The following is a 21433-nucleotide window of genomic DNA, read 5'->3' as shown; positions in this document are numbered from 1 at the left end:
AAAAGAGTCGCATGAATTTAGGACATTAAAAGGTCACCGGGTCATCATCAGTCACCATAACATGACATTATCATATCATAAACGTCATAAATCATAATAAATTGGGATATCTATTATTCTGTTGACCACAGGTCATATTTATTGCCATATTTAATCAGAATACATATTTGTCATAAAGCAACGACCTGGTGTCATAAATCTCTTCAAGGCTGAAACTATGAATGAATGAGACGTATCTGAAGACATTAAGCAGGGATTCTAACAGAAAATTACACACATTTATTTTCTGATTTATTTTTGCTACCAGAAATAAAACGTTTCATTATTTCGCTCTAAATGAATCCCCTGCTTTTAAAACAATCCACTAATTATTGCAGATTATTTCTTCATAGCAAGTAAAACCAGATTTCCCATCCTGCACTTTGGTTCTGTTCGCCGTTTGTTCTGCTGAAACATCTGAAGGTGAAAACCTCCAACCTTCAGGTAACGTCTGAGCATCATTCCCAGGGACAAGCACAGCTCCCTCATGTGGCCTCCAGCTGATCTTCTCGGGTTATTTTGGGGGTCAGCTGTTGCTCTTCTCGTCACCAGGACCCTCCTTCTTCTCCTGACCTTCCTCTGCCTGCTGTCTTCTCCTCTTCACCTCCTCTCCTTCACCACCCTGATCTTGGTAAGACGATTTGAACCTCCAATCAAAATGTTTTTAACAGATTTGCTTCTTGGCTGCGGCTGGCTCCATTTGAATATGTTTCATGTCTGAAGCGTTTTATTGAAGGCAGCTTCATCAACACTTGGATCTGTTTCTCGGAGCTTTCTGGCCTACAGCACAGAGCTGCTGCTGCTGGTTCACACTTCATTTTATTTTCTGATTATTTGCTCGTTCTGTCTGGTTTTTAAGTCCACAAACACTTTATCTGCAGCTTGTTGAAGAGTTTTACTAAAATCCAGCAGAAGTCTCGAGGGTTATCTGAGAACCTCTTCATCAGGTAAACAAGTTATTTATGAAATGACTTTGTCAACATGCTGAAGTCCTGGAGGAGGTGCTGTGATTGGTGGTGTAATGCAAAGGGTGGGACCTAATCTTCTCATGTCTGGGGGGGTCAGAACTGGTCCTGGTCCAGTTCTGACCTGAACCATTAAAACAGATAGAGACGAAACTCTGATACTGACCCTGAAATCTGTGTGTTCCTCAATGTTCAGCCTGCACCAGGCAGGACCACCATAAATGGAGGTCCTCAGAATAGATAGTACAACAGCAGGTGTGTGTGTGTGTGTGTGTGTGTGTGTGTGTGTGTGTGTGTGTGTGTGTGTGTGCTGTCACATGGCTAATTTTAAACAGGGCAGATAAAATAACGAGGGCAGCCATCAGAGCAGAGCTAGGAAACAGCAGCTGGACACAAACAGGAAGTGAACACAGGACAACACCTTTGTCCCACGTCCCCATTAAGCCACAGTCTGCGACTGGTCACAGCAAACACAACTGGCCTCTGTACGCTATTCTGCTGGGAGGAATGACTGCAGGACCTTGGTCAGAAGATCTCCACGGCTGCTTGGCTGGACATTTGGATTCAGGGAGTTTTTTTTCCTGAAGGAGAAATTAGTTTTTAAAGAATCTGCAAAACAAAATGAGGCAAAAATCGCTGCAAACAATAAGAGACACAAGAAACACAGAGATAAGATGCTACAAATGGATAAATGTTGTAGTTATATGTGTGGAATGAGGGGACTTTTACACAGAACCCTGTGAAATCCATGTAATGTTTTAGATAGAGAGCACTGGCAATACCAGCCCTGAAGTTGTCTCGTTTCAAACCCAAACTTTAGTGTTTCATGGAGTTTCTGTGACAGACCAACACAAGGTGGTGCTTCTCAACATTTTCTACAGTTAAAATCTGAAAAGTGTGGTGTGTATTTGTATTGACCTCTGAAACTCTGAAACCCATAAATAAAATCCAGCGCAACCAGCTGGCTTCAGATGTCTCCTAATCAGCAAACAGAGTCCACCTTTCAACAATTACTTTATTCTTCCCACTTTTCCATAAAGGTCAGGTTTGTGGAGTCCACCTGGGCTGTGGTTCTCTGCAGCTCCTCCAGGGTTACCATGGGCCTCTTGGCTGCTTTCCTGATTAATGCTCTCCTGTCAGTTTAGATGGACCACCATCTCTTGGTAGGTCTGCAGTTGATCCATCCTCTCTCCATGTTCAGATGATGGATTGAACAGAGCCCTGAGAGATGTTCAAAGCTTGGGATGTTGTTGTAGAACCTAACCCTGCTTTAAAGTTCTCCAGAACTTTCTCCTTGACATGTTAGTTCTGGTATGTCACAGAAAGTCCCAATAAAACATGAAGCTTAGTGTTGTTAGAAGCATGTGGAAAACGTCTACTTTTGGAAAGCACTGTGGCTGAACTGGACCTCAACAGAACCAGGTGAAAATCACCACTGTCATCCATCAGTATCTGAGGATGGAGACGTCAGTGAAAGCAGCTGAGCTGTTGGTGCCGCCCGGACCTGATAAGGCATCTTCCCTGGAAACTGAGAACTTGGAAGGAGAAGCAGCAGCCTCCACCTCATCGGACTCCTTCGACCCGATGGAGGAGTTCAGCCGACGGCTGCAGGACATTCTCAGGACGCATGGTTCTGCAGACGGCCTCCTGGACAAACCGGTGGGTCAGACAGTCTGACATTTAGTTCATCTGCTGCTGCATTTTTAATAATGTGGAAAATGTTTGTGATGTTGGATCCAACAGGTGGTTGAGAACATTGAGACAGATAAGACAAAGCAGGAGGTGGAAGGTGACCTGGAGACAGGTGAGACAACCAGATGTTCTCAGTAAATAATGTCATTTGATTTAATGACTCAATATCCGACCTTTCCTCTCTGCAGACATCTCTCTCATCAAGCAGAGCCTGAACAACCTGTCGTCTTCAGAACTGGTCCAGAAGTTTGCTGAACTGGTGAGAACATCCCTGGTCTTACAGTCTCAAGCATCAGATGATAATCATTGCACCTAATCACAGCGCTGTGTGTTTTCAGGCGGTGCTGCAGCGCAGTGATGAGCAGAGAATGAGCTCTCTGCAGCAGAAACTCTGCATCCTGCTGGAGGAACGGCAGCAGCTGCAGGCCGAGCGGCGCTGCAGCATCGCAGCTCGCTGCAAGCTGGAGGCTCTCTGCAGAGATCTGCAGAATCATTACAGCGCCCTGAGGGTACGGACGGGTTTATTATCTGCAGAATTTTTCCAGAACCAGCTGAGGAAATGTGGCAGAATAATAGAAGCAAACTCCTTGGAGTTTAAGGTCAGATTGTATTTTTGGTCCAGTTGAAGGAGATGAATGATGTCTGACGTTTGGAGCCGTTTTTCAGACCCTTTACTCTGAAGAACTGGAGAAATGAATTTAGACACAGTTTATGGTCACGTCTTTACAAACTTCAGCAGCTAGAAGAGCAACATGTGTGAACATCATATCTGCAGAGGAAATAAAACTGTAAAAAACATTTTACATTAAGGCATTTATTTAATAATTTCAGTTAATAAAGAAATCCATAAGTATTACTACTGGTAATAAATTAAATTATCAAAATGTAAAAATATTTAAATTTAATTTATTATTTAATCACATTAATTATTTAATTGAAATGTAATTAAATTTGCATATCTATGCTTCCAGAGTTTTAATTTCCACCAGGCCTTTCTTTGCAATATTTCCCAGCTTCAAGACAAGATCAGGAGACCAGATTTCTGGGCAGATTTTAATGTCCACAACGTCCAGTTATGTCTTTCTTGGGTTGGATGCCCATCTGTATCTGCCTGTAGACTGAATCATTGACACATCTTCATCTAGAAGGCAGTTCTCGGTCTGCTTCCATCATACCTGCAGGCAGAAACATACTAGAAGCTTTCTTCTTCTCATTTTTACTATCTGTTGCTAATGTCTGCATAAAACAGCCTTCAGAGATGTTGCTTCCTTTGCTTGGAATAATCTACAAAATTCCTGAAATGTTTAGGAGCTTGCTACCTCAGACATGTTTAAATCTAATCCACAGCTAGTTGCCGCTGCTAAAAGCTACCTTTTATGACCTGCTGCTCTGAGTATCTGTTTTTAGTTATGATGAATCATCTTTCATGTTTCTGTGGTTCGAGTGTTTTGATTGTTACAGATGTGTTTTTCTGCTGCTGCCTGAAGCCTCTGCAAAAGAAAAAAATGAACCTTTATTGAACCACTACTGGTTAAATAAAGGTTGAAATGCACGATAAAAAGAAGTGGTCCGAATACACAGCCATGAGGCTCTTCTTAACTGGCAGGTACTGGAGCTTATGGAGAGTTACTGGTGGTGACTTCCTGCTTCCTGCCTAGATTATGAGATTTAAACGTTTGCAGGAGATTTAAGTATCTAGAAGGCGTTGACATCAGCTCCCACTTGAGAACCTGAGAGATGATGGTGCCCAGGAAACAAAAGGAGTCCACAATGGCGACTGGAGAGTCACACAGGATGATGGTGCTGGGTGGGGCTGGGCTCTTTCTGAAGTCCATGATCATCTCCACAGTTTTCAGAGCGTTGAGCTCCAGACTGTTCTGGTTGCATCAGGTCACCAGATGGTCCACCTCCCTCCTGCAGGCAGACTCATCCGCCCAGAGATGAGCCCAATGAGGTGGTGCCATCCGCAAACGTCAGGAGAGTGGTGGCTGGAGGTGCAGCTGTTGGTGTACAGGGAGAAGAGCAGAGCCTTCAGGGGAACCAGTGCTGATGACCTTGGGATTAGAGAGGTATTTTCCCAGCTTCACGTGTTGCTTCCTGTCTGTCAGGTAGATCATGATCCACCTGCAGGTGGAGTCAGGCACGCTCAGCTGGGAGAGCTTGTCCTGCAGCAGGGCCGGGATGATGGTGTTGAAAGCAGAGTTGAAGTCCACAAACAGGATCCTGGGGTAGGTTTCTGGGGAGTCCAGGTGCTGCAGGGTGCCACCCCTCTGGCATGAGGCTGCGATCCATCAGGACCAAATCCACAGACCTGTTGGCTCTGTAGGCAAACTGCAGGCGATCCAGATGGTTCTGTGATGTATTTAAGGTGGGTCAACACAAGGCGCCCAATTTTGAATCAAGATGGCGCCGACGATGGCAGCCTAGGAGCTTCGCTCTCTCTTTGTTTTTGTATTTTTTTGTGTTTTTATGTTTTTTGAGCCACAGTTCTCTGATCTCATTCAGTAGAGAGGATCTTCTCAACATCAGAGAGTCCTCTCTTGGGTTTTTTTCACCATCTTTCATTGATCCGAGGTTCACTGAGCTCCTGGCAAGCGGAGCTTTGGCTCTATATGGGATCCTGCGCCAAAAACGGCGGAGGGGAAAGCGTGCTGGTAAAGCTCCACAAAAGAGGACTATGAACACCACTGCCTTCCATCCACCTGGAAAATGTCCGCTCTCTAAACAACAAGATGGATGAGCTGCTTCTTCTCACCTGTAAAAACTCAGACCTCCACGGATCAGTGGTTCTCTGCTTCACCGAGACATGGCTGAGTGAAAACATCCCGGACCGAGCACTGCTGATGCCGGACTTCCAGCTGCTCAGAGCGGATCGCAGCGTGGAGCTAGCGGGGAAGAGGCAGAATCTGCTTTTATATAAATGAAGGTTGGTGCAGAGACGTAAAAGTTCTGGAAAAACATGTAGTCCTGATCTGGAGTCATTTTCCATAATCTGTAAACCGTTTTATTCACCGAGAGAGTTTTCCTCGTTTATAATAATCGTCTCATATTTTCCACCTCATGGCTGAACTTCTGCTGCTGAAAAACATCTCGCTGAGCTGATTACAGACCTGGAGAAAAAATACACGAACTCTTTCATCATAATACTGGGAGATTTTAACAGAACAAACCTCTCAAATGAACTCCCCAAATACAGACAGCATATTAAGTGTCCCACCAGAGACAAAAACACACTGGACCATTGTTACACAGCTTTAAAGGACTCATATCATGCTGTTACCAGGGCTGCTCTGGGTTTTTCAGATCATTATCTAATCCACCTCATCCCAACCTACAGACAGAGACTAAGAGCTTCCAAACCCAAGGTTCACACTGTTAAGAAGTGGACTGAGGAATCAAAGCAGATGCTACAGGCCTGCTTTGAATGCACAGACTGGACTGTTTTTGAAACCTCAGCCACTGACTTAAACCAACTAACTGATGTGGTGACATCATACATCAGTTTCTGTGAGGACATGTGTGTGCAGACCAAGACCTTCTGCACCTTTGGGAATAACAAGCCATGGTTTACTCCACACCTCAGGAATCTGCGCCGGGAAAAGGAAGAAGCTCACAGCAGTAGAGATTGGGCGCGGTACAGGCAGGCCAGGAACAAACTAACAAAGGAGATCAAAACAGCTAAGAGAAGCTACAGTAAGAAGCTGAAGAACATCCTTTCTACTGGTGACACTTCAGCTGTATGGACTGGTCTGAGAAACCTGACTGCCTACAAGAGCCCCTCCACCCATCCTGAACAGAGTCGTCTCCTGGCCAACCGTCTGAATGGCTTCTACAGCAGACATGACAAGAAGCCATTCACACCTCAAATCATCTCCTCTACATCCCATTCAGGAACAAGTTCTTCCCACAAAGCTACCAACCCCCTACCTTCAGATCCTCTACCTGCACTAAAGATCTCTGAGGAAGAGGTAAACAGGCTCTTTCAGCGCATGAAAACAAAGAAAGCTGGAGGACCTGATAACATCTCCCCATCATGTCTGAAAGCCTGCGCACATCAACTTGCTCCGATCTTCACAAGGATCTTCAACAAGTCACTGGAGAAATGTGAGGTCCCCTCCTGCCTCAAACGATCCACCATCATCCCGGTTCCCAAGAAACCCACCATCCTAGGATTAAATGACTACAGGCCTGTAGTCCTGACGTCTGTGATCATGAAATCCTTTGAGCGGCTGGTGTTGAAGCACCTGAAAGACATCACAGGCCCCCTGCTGGACCCCCTGCAGTTTACTTACCGAGTTCACAGGTCAGCAGATGATGCTGTTAACTTAGGTCTACACTTCATCCTGCAACACCTCGACCACCCAGGGACGTACGCCAGGATCCTGTTTGTAAACTTCAGCTCCACCTTCAACACCATCATACCAGACATCCTCCACCAGAAGCTCACCCAGCTCAACGTCCCAGCCTCCACCTGTCAGTGGATCAACAGCTTCTTGACGGACCGACAGCAGCAGGTGAGACTGGGGAGCATCTTCTCCTGATCCAGATCAATAAGTACTGGTGCCCCCCAGGGGTGTGTTCTATCCCCACTCTTCTTCTCTCTGTACACAAATGACTGCACCTCATCGGACTCGTCTGTGAAACTCCTTAAGTTTGCAGATGACACCACTGTCATTGGACTGATCCAGGACGGTGATGAGTCTGCATACAGACAGCAGGTGGATCGGCTGGTACACTGGTGCGGTCAGAACTACCTGGAACTCAACCCACTCAAGACTGTGGAAATGGTGGTGGATTTTCAGAGAACACCACCCCCATACACCCCCCTCACCATCCTCAACAACACTGTATCGACCGTGGACCACTTCAGGTTCTTAGGAACCACCATCTCTGAGGACCTGAGATGGTCTTCACACATAGACACTGTTCACAAGAAGACCCAGCAGAGACTGAACTTCCTGAGGCAACTCAAGAAGTCCAACCTTCCACAAGAGCTGCTGGTCATCTTCTCCACTGCCATCATTCAGTCTGTCCTGTCTTCATCCATCTCAGTGTGGTTTGGATCATCCACAAAACAGGACAGGTCCAGACTGCAACGAATAATCAGGGCTGACCTTCCCTCCATCCAGGACCTATACAGGTCTAGGGTCAGGAAAAGAGCTGCTAACATCTCTGCAGACCCCACACACCCTGCACATAAACTGTTCAGAGTTTTACCTTCAGGTGGCGCTACAGAGCACTGTTTACTAAAACCAGCCGCCACAGAGACAGTTTCTTCCTCCAGGCTGTTTCTCTGATGAACATTTAATAGAGTACAAAACAACAGCAACAGATGTTGCAAATGTACCTTTTTATTATATATGTGTATATTGTAAATATGTATATTCTGTAATATAAAAACAGAACAAAAGAGCAAAGTGTACCGGAGTCAAATTCCTTGTTTGTATGTACGAACCTGGCAATAAAGCTGGTTCTGATTCTGAAGGACTTCATTACCACAGAGCTCAGGGCAACGGGTCTGAAGTCATTCAGTCCTGTGGTCCTTGGTTTTTTTGGACAGGGATGATAATGGATGCTTTGAAGCAGGCTGGCACATGGCGTCTCCAGTGAGGTGTTATAAATATCTGTGAACACCAGAGACTACTGATCAGCACAGTGACACGGTCTGGTCCAGCTGCTTTGCTAAATCTGTTTTTCAGACACATTATGAACCAGCAACATCTGTTTCTCCTGCAGGAGGAAACTCTGCAGCGCTGCAGGGAGGACGAGGAGAAGAGGAACGAGATCACCAACCACTTCCAGGAGATGCTGACGGAGATCCAGGCTCAGATCGAGCAGCACAGCGTCCGCAACGACAAGCTGCACCATGAGAACGCCAACCTGACCGACAAACTGGAGAGCCTCATGAACCAGTACGAACGCAGGGAGGAGGTGAGAGGAAGATGAGGGGGAAGAAGTCATTCTGAGCTGAACAAAATCACTCAGAAGTCAGCAAAGAACCTCAGAAAGCTGTTTTATAATTCTATACAAGTTTAAAGTCAGAAATCTGATTTGAAATTATTTATATCAAACCGATACTTTTATCATGTGGAAAACTCTTAAATTCAGTTAATAATAGAAGCCAAACTAATGTTTTCAGCCACACCTTTCAGAACTTCACCTTCCTCCATATTTATGGCTCCACCCAGGAAGAAATCCTGAAGAACCCAATGAGCTTCCTGCCAGAGGCCTTCAGATCTTTAAATCAGATGTTCTGCTGTTTCAAACATGTCATGATGCTTTGACTCTTCTTCAGAAGAGTAACAGGCCCACAGCATCACACATCCCCCTGATCCAGTTTTACTGAATCACCCTGCAGCTGTTTACGGTACTAACAGACTTTTGATCTTCTGCAGAGTTTGGAGAAGATCAACAAGCACCGGGACCTCCAGCACAAACTGACTGAGGCCAAGCTGCAGCAGGCCAACGCTCTGCTGACCGAGGCTGAGGAGAAACACAAGCGGGAGAAGGAATACGTGAGTTAACACCTGCTAAAACCCCTGATCTGGGCCATCATCATCCTCAGCAGGGCAGGAAGTTGATGAAAATGTGTTTATAGCTGTCTGTTCAGGGATTTCCTTCTTCATTTTATAGCTGCAGATGCAGCAACTCAGCAAAGGAAATCAGTCTGTTAGATTAATGTCGATTCATTATTCAACACTGCAGAACCTCAACGTTTTAGTGAAATCATCTTAAAATTGATCAAACTGTATTTATGATTATCTGGCATGTTTCTTCCACTTGTTACATTATTTCTCCAACATGTTCTTCACACAGTGATGTTAGAGGTAATCAATGATATTTCCTAATGTCTTTCCATATGTTCAGTAACCCAGCAGATCCTGTGACTGGGTAAAGGCCACGCACATTGACTGTGTGTTGTCTCTGTTGCCGTAGTTGCTTAGGGAGGCTATTGACAAAACAAAGAAATGCTTCGCTATGAAGGAGCAGGAGCTGGCCATGAAGAAGAAGGTAAAGACCGTCTGTAACTGGGTGTCTGTTTCTGTTCCCTTCTAACCAGTTACTGGTTCAGGCTGCTGAGTGGAAACTACAGGCTAAGACTCTCAGAGAGCAAGCGACTGTCATGCAGGCACAGGTGAATATTCACCGTCAAACCACCTGGGCTACCTGTCCACGCACCTGATAGCAGACAGTTCAGACTTCATGCTGTTGCAGATATTTCACCTCCTAAATGAGCTGCTGGTGGGCAGATAGGCTCCTCTTTACATGGTATCTACAGGGGTTGGACAATGAACCTGAAACACCTGTCATTTTATTGTGGGAGGTTTCATGGCTAAATTGGACCAGCCTGGTAGCCAGTCTTCATTGATTGCACATTGCACCAGTAAGAGCAGAATGTGAAGGTTCAATTAGCAGGGCAAGAGCACAGTTTTGCTCAAAATATTGAAATGCACACAACATTATGGGTGACATACCAGAGTTCAAAAGAGGACAAATTGTTGGTGCACGTCTTGCTGGCGCATCTGTGACCAAGACAGCAAGTCTTTGTGATGTATCAAGAGCCACGGTATCCAGGGTAATGTCAGCATACCACCAAGAAGGACGAACCACATCCAACAGGATTAACTGTGGACGCAAGAGGAAGCTGTCTGAAAGGGATGTTCTGGTGCTAACCCGGATTGTATCCAAAAAACATAAAACCACGGCTGCCCAAATCACGACAGAATTAAATGTGCACCTCAACTCTCCTGTTTCCACCAGAACTGTCCGTCAGGAGCTCCACAGGGTCAATATACACGGCCGGGCTGCTATAGCCAAACCTTTGGTCACTCATGCCAATGCCAAACGTTGGTTTCAATGGTGCAAGGAGCGCAAATCTTGGGCTGTGGACAATGTGAAACATGTATTGTTCTCTGATGAGTCCACCTTTACTGTTTTCCCCACATCCAGGAGAGTTACGGTGTGAAGAAGCCCCGAAGAAGCGTACCACCCAGACTGTTGGATGCCCAGAGTGAAGCATGGGGGTGGATCAGTGATGGTTTGGGCTGCCATATCATGGCATTCCCTTGGCCCAATACTTGTGCTAGATGGGCGCGTCACTGCCAAGGACTACCGAACCATTCTTGAGGACCATGTGCATCCAATGGTTCAAACATTGTATCCTGAAGGCGGTGCTGTGTATCAGGATGACAATGCACCAATACACACAGCAAGACTGGTGAAAGATTGGTTTGATGAACATGAAAGTGAAGTTGAACATCTCCCATGGCCTGCACAGTCACCAGATCTAAATATTATTGAGCCACTTTGGGGTGTTTTGGAGGAGCGAGTCAGGAAACGTTTTCCTCCACCAGTATCACGTAGTGACCTGGCCACTATCCTGCAAGAAGAATGGCTTAAAATCCCTCTGACCACTGTGCAGGACTTGTATATGTCATTCCCAAGACGAATTGATGCTGTATTGGCCGCAAAGGAGGCCCTACACCATACTAATAAATTATTGTGGTCTAAAACCAGGTGTTTCAGTTTTATTGTCCAACCTCTGTAACTTCTAATCCAGATGGGTTCTTCCTCCAGTAGAACTGAAACTGTTGGTGCTACCAGAGATTTTGCATCATTTTATTGTGCAGAAAACTGAAAAAGCTTTAGTTGCATCAGCAGATTCACTGGTTTTAACCAAGAACACAAACCAAAACCAGCTCAGCAGGAACACTGGTGCACATGCAGACCAGACCTGGAACGGCCACCAGAGGGCAGCAGAGGCCCAGAGGATGCATTAGACAGTTACCATCACTGATGGAGTTTAATAGGGGTTACATTGTGGGTTTGCATGAAACTTCCTGCCCTGATGGCTAGACAGATGTCACAGCAGACCAATGATGGGACCAGTGAGAACATAATGGACCACATTTGTATGGATTTACCCAAGACAGAGCACACAAAGGGAGGATTGATATGTTGTTTCACAGTAACTCCAGAACCCTGTGATTCAGATTGTTGCAGAGGCTCCTCAGCCCTAAGATCTAAATCAGGCCGACGATTTCCAACAGTTGAACCAAATACAGAAGCCCAATATTCACACCCATTAAACTAAACCACGTTTTGTCCCGTTCAAACCTCAAACTTTAATTTATTGGGATTTTCTGTGACGGACCAACTCAAAGGATGTCAGAACTGTGAAGATGTTCTGATGATTCATGGTTTTCAGCATTTCAAGCTAATGAAAAAGCTGTTCAGCTTATCAGAAGTGTGGTGTGCATACTGTGGCTCAGTAGGAAGAGTAGTCGTCTTGCAATCAGAAGGTTGTGGGTTTGATTCCAGCTTCCTTCTGCTGTATGTCGATGTGCTACTGGGCAAGGCACTTAACCTCAAGTTGCCTACCGATCTGCGTATGGGTGTATGAATGTGTGAGTGAGTGAATGTGGCTCTAGTGTAAAGCGCTTTGAGCGATCTGTATGACTGGAAAAGTTCAGTCCATTTAACATTTGTATTCGACTTGTATTTATCAAAGGAAGAGATTTATTAATAACCTTGCACAAGGGAGAACAGTTTACAGCGTCACACATGCTTTCAACAGCCCTGCTGAACTGTTCTGATTAAACAGCGGAAAGAAACCTGCTTAGAACATCATTCCTTGAGGCCTGGAGCCGCTACATGTCTGCGAGTTCTTCCCAGGAATGCTGATAGAACTCAAGGCCCAGAATGGCATCTTTATCTCCAGTCTGGGAACGATATCTGCTGCAGCAGGAGGGAGGGGGAGTGAATACTTTCATCAGTTCAGACAGAGCATCAGGTGACAGAGCAAAGGTATTTCCTGAATTTTCCACACCATTTCACCCTTTCGATCCTAAATGAAACTTGTTTCATGTGTGATCAAAAATAAACTAGTAGCTGAGTGACAATGAATATAAAAAGTATGAGTGAATAATAAAATAAAATTACATAGTCGTCACCCTCTGTGTGAGCAAGACCCTGTCTGCTGGACCTGACAAACATCAGTGTATAAAACACCAATCAAACAATCAGGCAGGAGAAAAAACTCACATGACTCCTCCTCCAAGTAGCCGCCACAAGGTAGAAGAATGACCAGAGAGGAAAAACTACAATAAAACTGGAACGAGAATCCAGAAAATCTGATGAATCAATGATTCATGTAATACTAAGACAAAATATAAGAAAATCATCAAGTGATTAAATTAAAGATTAAAGATTGGTAAATTCATCATCAACGTGACCAAAGCTGTCAGTCATCAGAGCTGCTGGAGGGACAACTGTCATCTGTCAGGGCTTTAGTCAGGTCGTTGTATCTGAGAAGGTTTAGGGGATCATTGATGGACCAAGCTGTGCTAATCAAATCATTAAAGCGCTGTGCAGCATCCACGACAAGTGAGAACTTCAAGGGAACAATCAAGGAATACCTTTTACCAAACGTAGCTGTAAACCAATCAGACCACTCCTGTACTCTGAACCCTCTGTGCTTCAGTAACGATCCATCCAGAGCTCTGGTTGCTGACCCTTCAAGAGCTGGATCATCTGGATCAACGGTGATCCAAACAGAGTGAAATCTGTTTCAACCTGTTTCATTATTTCTTGAAAGGAGAGGTTCAAATAAGTGACCAAACCTGAGGGGTGGTTGGAGTTGGGGAAGGAGTCAACATAATCCAGCTGTAGGCGTACTGTGTTATAATGCAGATCAGCACTGCGCTACCTGTCATCTAACGTCTACATGGAGGTACACCAGACTTCCACTTTGGTATCTGCTGGGACCTGTACAGGTCCTTCTCAAAATATTAGCATATTGTGATAAAGTTCATTATTTTCCATAATGTCATGATGAAAATGTAACATTCATATATTTTAGATTCATTGCACACTAACTGAAATATTTCAGGTCTTTTATTGTCTTAATACGGATGATTTTGGCATACAGCTCATGAAAACCCAAAATTCCTATCTCACAAAATTAGCATATTTCATCCGACCAATAAAAGAAAAGTGTTTTTAATACAAAAAACATCAACCTTCAAATAATCATGTACAGTTATGCACTCAATACTTGGTCGGGAATCCTTTTGCAGAAATGACTGCTTCAATGCGGCGTGGCATGGAGGCAATCAGCCTGTGGCACTGCTGAGGTCTTATGGAGGCCCAGGATGCTTCGATAGCGGCCTTTAGCTCATCCAGAGTGTTGGGTCTTGAGTCTCTCAACGTTCTCTTCACAATATCCCACAGATTCTCTATGGGGTTCAGGTCAGGAGAGTTGGCAGGTCAATTGAGCACAGTGATACCATGGTCAGTAAACCATTTACCAGTGGTTTTGGCACTGTGAGCAGGTGCCAGGTCGTGCTGAAAAATGAAATCTTCATCTCCATAAAGCTTTTCAGCAGATGGAAGCATGAAGTGCTCCAAAATCTCCTGATAGCTAGCTGCATTGACCCTGCCCTTGATAAAACACAGTGGACCAACATCAGCAGCTGACACGGCACCCCAGACCATCACTGACTGTGGGTACTTGACACTGGACTTCTGGCATTTTGGCATTTCCTTCTCCCCAGTCTTCCTCCAGACTCTGGCACCTTGATTTCTGAATGACATGCAGAATTTGCTTTCATCCGAAAAAAGTACTTTGGACCACTGAGCAACAGTCCAGTGCTGCTTCTCTGTAGCCCAGGTCTGGGGAATGCGGCACCTGTAGCCCATTTCCTGCACACGCCTGTGCACGGTGGCTCTGGATGTTTCTACTCCAGACTCAGTCCACTGCTTCCGCGGGTCCCCCAAGGTCTGGAATCGGCCCTTCTTCACAATCTTCCTCAGGGTCCGGTCACCTCTTCTCGTTGTGCAGCGTTTTCTGCCACACTTTTTCCTTCCCACAGACTTCCCACTGAGGTGCCTTGATACAATACTCTGGGAACAGCCTATTCGTTCAGAAATGTCTTTCTGTGTCTTACCCTCTTGCTTGAGGGTGTCAATAGTGGCCTTCTGGACAGCAGTCAGGTCGGCAGTCTTACCCATGATTGGGGTTTTGAGTGATGAACCAGGCTGGGAGTTTTAAAGGCCTCAGGAATCTTTTGCAGGTGTTTAGAGTTAAATCGTTGATTCAGATGATTAGGTTCATAGCTCGTTTAGAGACCCTTTTAATGATATGCTAATTTTGTGAGATAGGAATTTTGGGTTTTCATGAGCTGTATGCCAAAATCATCCGTATTAAGACAATAAAAGACCTGAAATATTTCAGTTAGTGTGCAATGAATCTAAAATATATGAATGTTAAATTTTCATCATGACATTATGGAAAATAATGAACTTTATCACAATATGCTAATATTTTGAGAAGGACCTGTATGGTTACCTGTTTGGACCCAGCTGGTCCAGTTCTTTCAGACCTGGTGACATTCTGAGGAGAAACATGTGAAGAGGAAAAAACAACCATAGTAAATATGTTAAATGGACTGAAGTCTGCATGAAATCAAACATTTCTCTCTGGGGACGAGACTGGACTTTGGACCGCTCTTCCTCTTTAATGTTAAAAGCGGGGCCTTTATTTTTCTGTCCCATAAAGTAAGTAAGTAAAATTTTATTTATATAGCACCTCTCAAGACACAGATCACAAAGTGCTTCAAGTAAGTATGTATGTAAATTAAAATCGAGAATAAACCAACCAAACGCAAGTCTAAAAAGATGAGTTTTTAGCTGTTTTTTAAAAGACGCCACCAAATAAAGGTCTCTTCTAGGACTTTACTTCCTGAACCCTAATTACTTTTGCCTTTATTCCATTAGAAACAACCTTATTTACTGCCCAGCCCTGGATCCAAAACAACCTTAAGCCTCAATCTGTGTTCCCCAGAGTAGAAACCTAATTTTGAGTATTAGATTTAAAAGCCAGAACCAGAAACAAAAGAACCCATTTCTTTTCATACAGTATTTAGCCCCACAAGTCAGAACTTTGTAGAACCACCTGTGGCTGCAGATCTGACTGATTGGATGGAGAACATTAGTTTTCAAGTCTTGCCACTCTGTTGGATTTAGGTCTGGACTTTGACTAGGCCATCCCAGTGTATCTCTGGCTGGATGTTCAGGGTGGTTCTCCTGCTGGAAGGTGAACCTCCACCCCAGTCTCAGGTTTTCTGCAGCAACTAACATGTTTTCTTACAGGATTGTCTCGGATTTAGTTCCATCCATCTTGACATTAACTCTGACCAGCTTCCTTGTCTCTGCTGAAGAAAACTATCCCCACAGCATGATGCAGCCTTCACCATGTTTTACTACCAGAATGGTGTGTTCAGGTGATATACAGAAGTAGCCCATTACCACACAGGGTTTTACATGTAGCCCAAAATGTCCAGTTCTGGTCTCCTCTGATCAGACCACCTTCCTCCACATGTTTGCTGTATCTTCTACATGGCTTGTAGCAAACTGGAAGCATTTTGCTTTTCTTTCTGCTACTCTTCCATTAAGGTCAGATTTGTGGAGCCCCTGACAAATAGTTTTCCTATGAACAAATTCTCCCACCTGAGCTGTGGCTTTCTGCAGCTCCTCCAGAGTTACCATCTTGGCTGCTTCTGTGATTAATGCTCTTCTTGCTCAGCTTACCAGCTTAGGTGGATGTCCATGTCTTGGTAGATCTGCAGGTGGTCCATCTTCTCTTCATGATCAGGTAATGGGTTGAACAGAGCTCTGAGAGATGTTCTAAGCCTGGATATTAAAACTGCTTAAAACTGAACCAGAACTTCCTCCCTGACCCATCTGCTGTGTTCCTTGGTCTTAGTGATGCTGTTTGTTACAGTTATGCTCTACTTTATGTTGGTCTGTCACACAGAACCCCAACAGAACATTGAAGTTTGTGGAACCGGACAAAATGTGGGAAAGTTTGAGTGTGCAGCCCGCTGACTAACGATGACCTAGTCCACATCGGTGCTCCTTGATTTTAGGACATGGCTTTGAACTCGGTTACGGTAGAACCAGTTAAAAATGGCGGAGATTGTTTTGAACAGTTGGCAGAAAGACATACAGGAAGAATATAGCATAGAGCGCCACCTGCTGACCACTCTACATCAATACACCCAACCTTCACAAAAACGACCTCAAAGTTCTGGAGGAAAATAAAAGTCAAGTTTAGTTTAACGTCACTGTTTCTATGAATCAGGCTCCTCAGATTCGTTTTGATGCCATTTTTAGTTCATTTTAGGAAAAAATGGAATCCAGACCTCATGTGGTCGTTCTCACCTTCAAGCAACAGAAACACAGAACAAACCGATCCTGAGACGCAGAACTCCAGCACCCTCCTTTCATCTCAGAACCAACGTTTTCACCGCAGCAAATATTGATTATACATGCATGATAATAAAACTAAAAAGGATGCATGACAGAAAAACTTGAAAGTCCATCTTTAACCAGATGAAACCTCAATGAGCTCCAGAGTTTAAGATTCCTGAGGAGCAGATATGTGAACGTTTTTCTGTAAATGTTTAAAATTCTCTGTTTTCCATGTTTGTGTGACTTCTTCTCCTCGTCCGGCCACAGCTGACGCTCTACGCTCAGAAGTTTGATGAGTTTCAAGCAACTTTGGCCAAGAGCAACGAAATCTATGTCCGCTTTAAAAACGAGATGGACAACGTGAGTGGAGGCCGCTGGACCCTTTAGATCCATTCGTTTACCTGAATCTGCATGTAGATGTTCACCCTGGGATTATTGAAGGAATCATACAAACTGGGTTTTATTCTCAGAAAAACTGACAGTTAAATGGTTCATTTTTCTGTGTTTTTAGATGACAGAAAAGATGAAGAAGGTGGAGAAGGAGGCGAACCTTTGGAAGACCAGGTTTGAGAACTGCAACAAGACTCTGATTGACATGATTGAGGAGGTACGTTGAGTTGGGCTGGATGTAAATCAGAACCAAAGTGCTGCTCAGTTAACGTGATGTTCTGATTCCTGTCAAATAACGTTTCTCAGATGTGAATCTTTTCAGCACACAGAGCTAAGCTGTGACGATACTTTAAAACCTGATCAAACTTCACAGTCCATGTCTTCTAGGTTTTAAGGTCACCAGAGTTTAGAAGAGATGAATTATTTCCCACTTCAAAAGAGGCAGATATTTACAGATGGAGTTTCATCCCTTATTTAACATTTCCTCTAGAGTGGAGACTGTAAAAATGAATATCCTCCCAAGACTGCTGCATATATTTCAGTCGATTACTTTGCTGTATGGGATAAAATAAGATCCAGATTTCTATGGGCAGGTAAAAAGCCGAGATTCAGGTTTAAAACACTTCAGCTTCCCAAGGAGAAGGGATGACGAATCCTTCCATGTCTGTATGATTATTACAGTTCAACTCGGTTAAGACCAGTGGTAGGCTGGTGTAAACTGAGCCAAAGCTCCAGATGGAAAGAAGTTAAAAAATTCTATGGGGGGAAATTTTCCCATCAAACACTCGAGATCTCTGAGAGAATCCAGCAACCCGTGAATAAAAATGCTTGATGAAGACTTGGGTTGAAATACCTGGAAAGTATAAACTAAAAGAGAGGACCGAAATCTTAAAACGCTTTGCACATGACACAGAAATCTTGACCAGTAAAACCCATACAAGCTCCAGGAGCTAAAAGCAGTGCTAACATCAGCAGAAGACCCGATGCTGCTGCTATCAGAACCACGGCCAGGACGTCACATCAACATAAATTCATGCCTAAAATAAAGTTTGTTGTCATTTTAGCGTTATTTGCAGCTTACTGCTTTGCTGCGTCCGTCGTTTCCATAGACAGAAGGAACCGACCCTTAATCAGATGATCCTCAGCAAATCCTTCTTGATACTGGAGGAGGTTGATGAAGAACCCGTCCTTGAAGAGCTTCATGCAGACGAAGAGGAATTTCCCCACTGATGTGGGAACATTTCCATGAAAAGTAACATTTAACCAGGAACTTTGAAGAGGTTCTGGTGCTGGAGGATGGTGTTATGAACTGTGTGGGTCATTACACCCAACACCCGAACCGAACTTATCTTCTTTCACAGTTAGAAATAAATATGGCGGATCCAAGACATTGTTCAGCCTTATTTAGTTGTTCAGCAGCAAATACTGATGAAACAGTGAGAAAAACGTAAAAGATGAGAGAGAAAACTGAACAGACTGAAAAATACGAACCAAACAAAATATATCTTTGGAGAGACTAGATTCAGCGCTCGATTTTTTGGACAGAAAAATGAAACATTTATCGAATGTATAGGAAGAAATTCTTGATATAAATGCATTAAAAGATACAGCAAAAATTAAAATCTAAATTAAATCGAGCAGTTCATAACTTAAAGGGTCATAATACTCTGCATATAAAAGTAAGATGGGAAACAAAGGGCCATCTAAAGCAAACAGAGGAATGGGACAGAATATGTACACAGCAGTGGTCCAACTAGCGCCCCCTCCTGGAGGGAATTCCCAGAAAAGATTAAAACGATGAAATACTCTCACCAGACCAGCTGCTGGAGGCTGTGTGGACATCCGATAGCAAACCAGTTTAAACTTTATGCGATTGTCCTCACGTGGCTTCATTTTGGAGAGAAGCACAAATGGTCCTGGAGTTTTCCAAAGGAAAATACAACTTCATTTTGTGGTCCTCTACTTAGGAAATTTAAGAGGAGTTAATCTACAAAAACCAGATAAATGTCTTCTTAGAGCGTTGTTGGTAGCTTCTAAAAAGCCCAGAACCTGGATGTGTCTTAAGAAAGAAACTCATAGTGTAAATGAAAGGTTTGATTTCATATGTAGTATTTTGTAATGAAAAGAATAACCTTTAGATTGAGGTCACAGGTGGAAATCTTTAAAGGCTTGTGGTCAAAATGGTTGAACTGTGTCTATAAAGAAGGCCTGATTTTGTATAACCAGATTGGTGGTTTTTGCTCCCAAAGCAGCTGCTGTTTCTTTTTGTCGTTTGTAGTTTTTCTTTTGTATGAAACTGAAAACGAATAAAACCTAAAATCTGCTGTTCAGGACACCAAGAAAACCAGCAGTGGCAGAGGTATCAGCAGTATTGTAGTTTAAATCCGTCTTCTTTTTACAGAGAACAGAGAAAGGCAGAGAATACAACATGTTCGTCCTGAAGATCCAGAAGCTGGAGAAGCTGTGCCATGCTCTGCAGGATGAAAGGAAAGGGCTGTATGACAAGATTAGAGAGGTTCGCCAGTCCAATGCCAACCTCCCATCCAAGCTAGCCCACTTTACCGAGAACTCTGATGTTTCTGAGGAAGCTGCCATCCCAGATCTCGAGGGGCTCCAGGAGCTCCAAGAGGAGGACCCGGTCCTGATGGAGAACATTGCCCGTCTGAGGGAGGAGCAGGCCAAACTGCAGGAATTCGCCACCTCCCTCTTGGCCACGCCAGAAGACAATGCGGAGCAAGAGGAGAAAAACGAGTTGGATGCTGAAGATGATTTGGTCGTCTCCGCGATTGTTCAGTTCAAAACTAAAACTGAGGTCAAAGAAGGCCTGGTTTCAGTGCCGGATCAAGTGGAAGACGCAAAGTCTTCAACTGCAGAATCAGGTTTTACACAAACTGCTATAGAGGAGAAGGTTCAAGCTCCATCTCTGGCTTTGCTGGAGGCTCCAAAACCTGAGCGAACAAAGTCAGAACCAATAGACCCTGTGGTATCTCCAGAGGTGGGGCAGGTTCAGACACAAGTCCAGGTCAGAGAGGTGCAACAAGCTAAAAGTGCTGAACACGTCCAGCAGTCTGGACCACCAACAGCAGAACCAGCCGAGATGGATCCAGAACCGCTGGGAGGCGAGGTGGATCCAGAACCAAAGGAAGCCAAGGCAGATACAGGACTAGAAGGAGCCAAGCCGTATCCAGAACCAAACAGACCCAAAGGAGATCCAGAAGCTGAAGCTTTAAAGACTGAAAGTCTGGAGGAGACCAGTGAGGTGAACCTGTTCCTCCCAGTGGAAGAACTGCAGGTCCAGCAGCAGCCTGCCAGTGACCCAGAACAAGTAGCAGAAAAGTCCACTCAACTTTCTGAAGGGTCAACCAAACCAGCTGTCTCCTCCATGAAGCAGAAGAAAAGGAAGAAGAGAAACAACAAGAGCACAAGCTAAACCACAGGACGGGCAGAAGGTGTGTGTGTGTGTGTGTGTGTGTGTGTGTCCTACTCAAGCAGGTGAGGACGTACCAAAGATACAGAAACCCGACTGTTTCTAGAGGTCAGAGGTCAGAATGAAGATGTAGTTTGACCTGCTGGAGGAGATGCCTCACTAACATCTATATTTGCTTCATGTTTAGTGGATCTAAAACCAGTGTTGGTATCCATGGTAACGGCTATCAATAAAGATTTTTTGAACAAATTTGACATTTTTTCTTTTCCATCTTTGCTGCCAAAACATTATGACCTTACATCTGAGTTTGTCCTTCAAGTCCTTCTTTGGCATCTAAAACAGTCACAAAGATCTGGGCTCATTTTCACAAAGAATCCAAAGACTAAAACCGACTGAAGTTAAACTTTAAATCTACCAGCTACAAAGTCACTTAAACAGACTCTATTAAACATTAGATATCAGGAAAATCATTTTTAATCAATGACTTCTTTATGGAGCACAATTGTAATGTTATGTTTTGAACAGAAACATGGTTAGATGAAAATAAAAGACACCTTCACCGATGGAGTCAACGCCTCCCACTTACAATGTTCTAAGTGGGAGGAGGAAGCATAGGAGAGGAGGGGTGGCCACTTTGTTTCATGATTCACTCAAGTGTTTAAAGTTG

At 44.2% G+C, this 21433-nt stretch overlaps 1 protein-coding gene across 4 annotated transcripts; it reads left to right on the top strand.

The window, feature by feature from the left end:
- Positions 1-511: 511 nt before the first annotated feature.
- txlnba (taxilin beta a) lies at positions 512-21015 on the top strand. 4 transcript variants are annotated; one of them, XM_047388768.1, is made up of 11 exons: positions 512-670; positions 2454-2663; positions 2748-2808; positions 2885-2955; positions 3035-3205; positions 8433-8627; positions 9092-9211; positions 9757-9831; positions 17217-17309; positions 17461-17556; positions 19741-21015. In XM_047388768.1, the coding sequence occupies exons 1-11, from the start codon at positions 527-529 to the stop codon at positions 20767-20769; spliced, it is 2265 nt and encodes a 754-aa protein (XP_047244724.1). In that variant the 5' UTR covers positions 512-526; the 3' UTR covers positions 20770-21015. The 4 variants fall into 4 exon arrangements, with proteins under 4 accessions (XP_047244724.1, XP_047244725.1, XP_047244726.1 ...); XM_047388769.1 differs by lacking the exon at positions 9757-9831 and adding an exon at positions 9633-9707; XM_047388771.1 differs by lacking the exons at positions 512-670; positions 9757-9831 and adding exons at positions 937-986; positions 9633-9707.
- Positions 21016-21433: the final 418 nt, after the last annotated feature.

This window comes from Girardinichthys multiradiatus, chromosome 15, assembly GCF_021462225.1.
Source record: "Girardinichthys multiradiatus isolate DD_20200921_A chromosome 15, DD_fGirMul_XY1, whole genome shotgun sequence".
NCBI lineage: Eukaryota > Metazoa > Chordata > Actinopteri > Cyprinodontiformes > Goodeidae > Girardinichthys > Girardinichthys multiradiatus.
The sequence above is the reverse complement of the archived record's forward strand: the minus strand, read 5'-3'. Positions and strand labels throughout refer to the sequence as shown.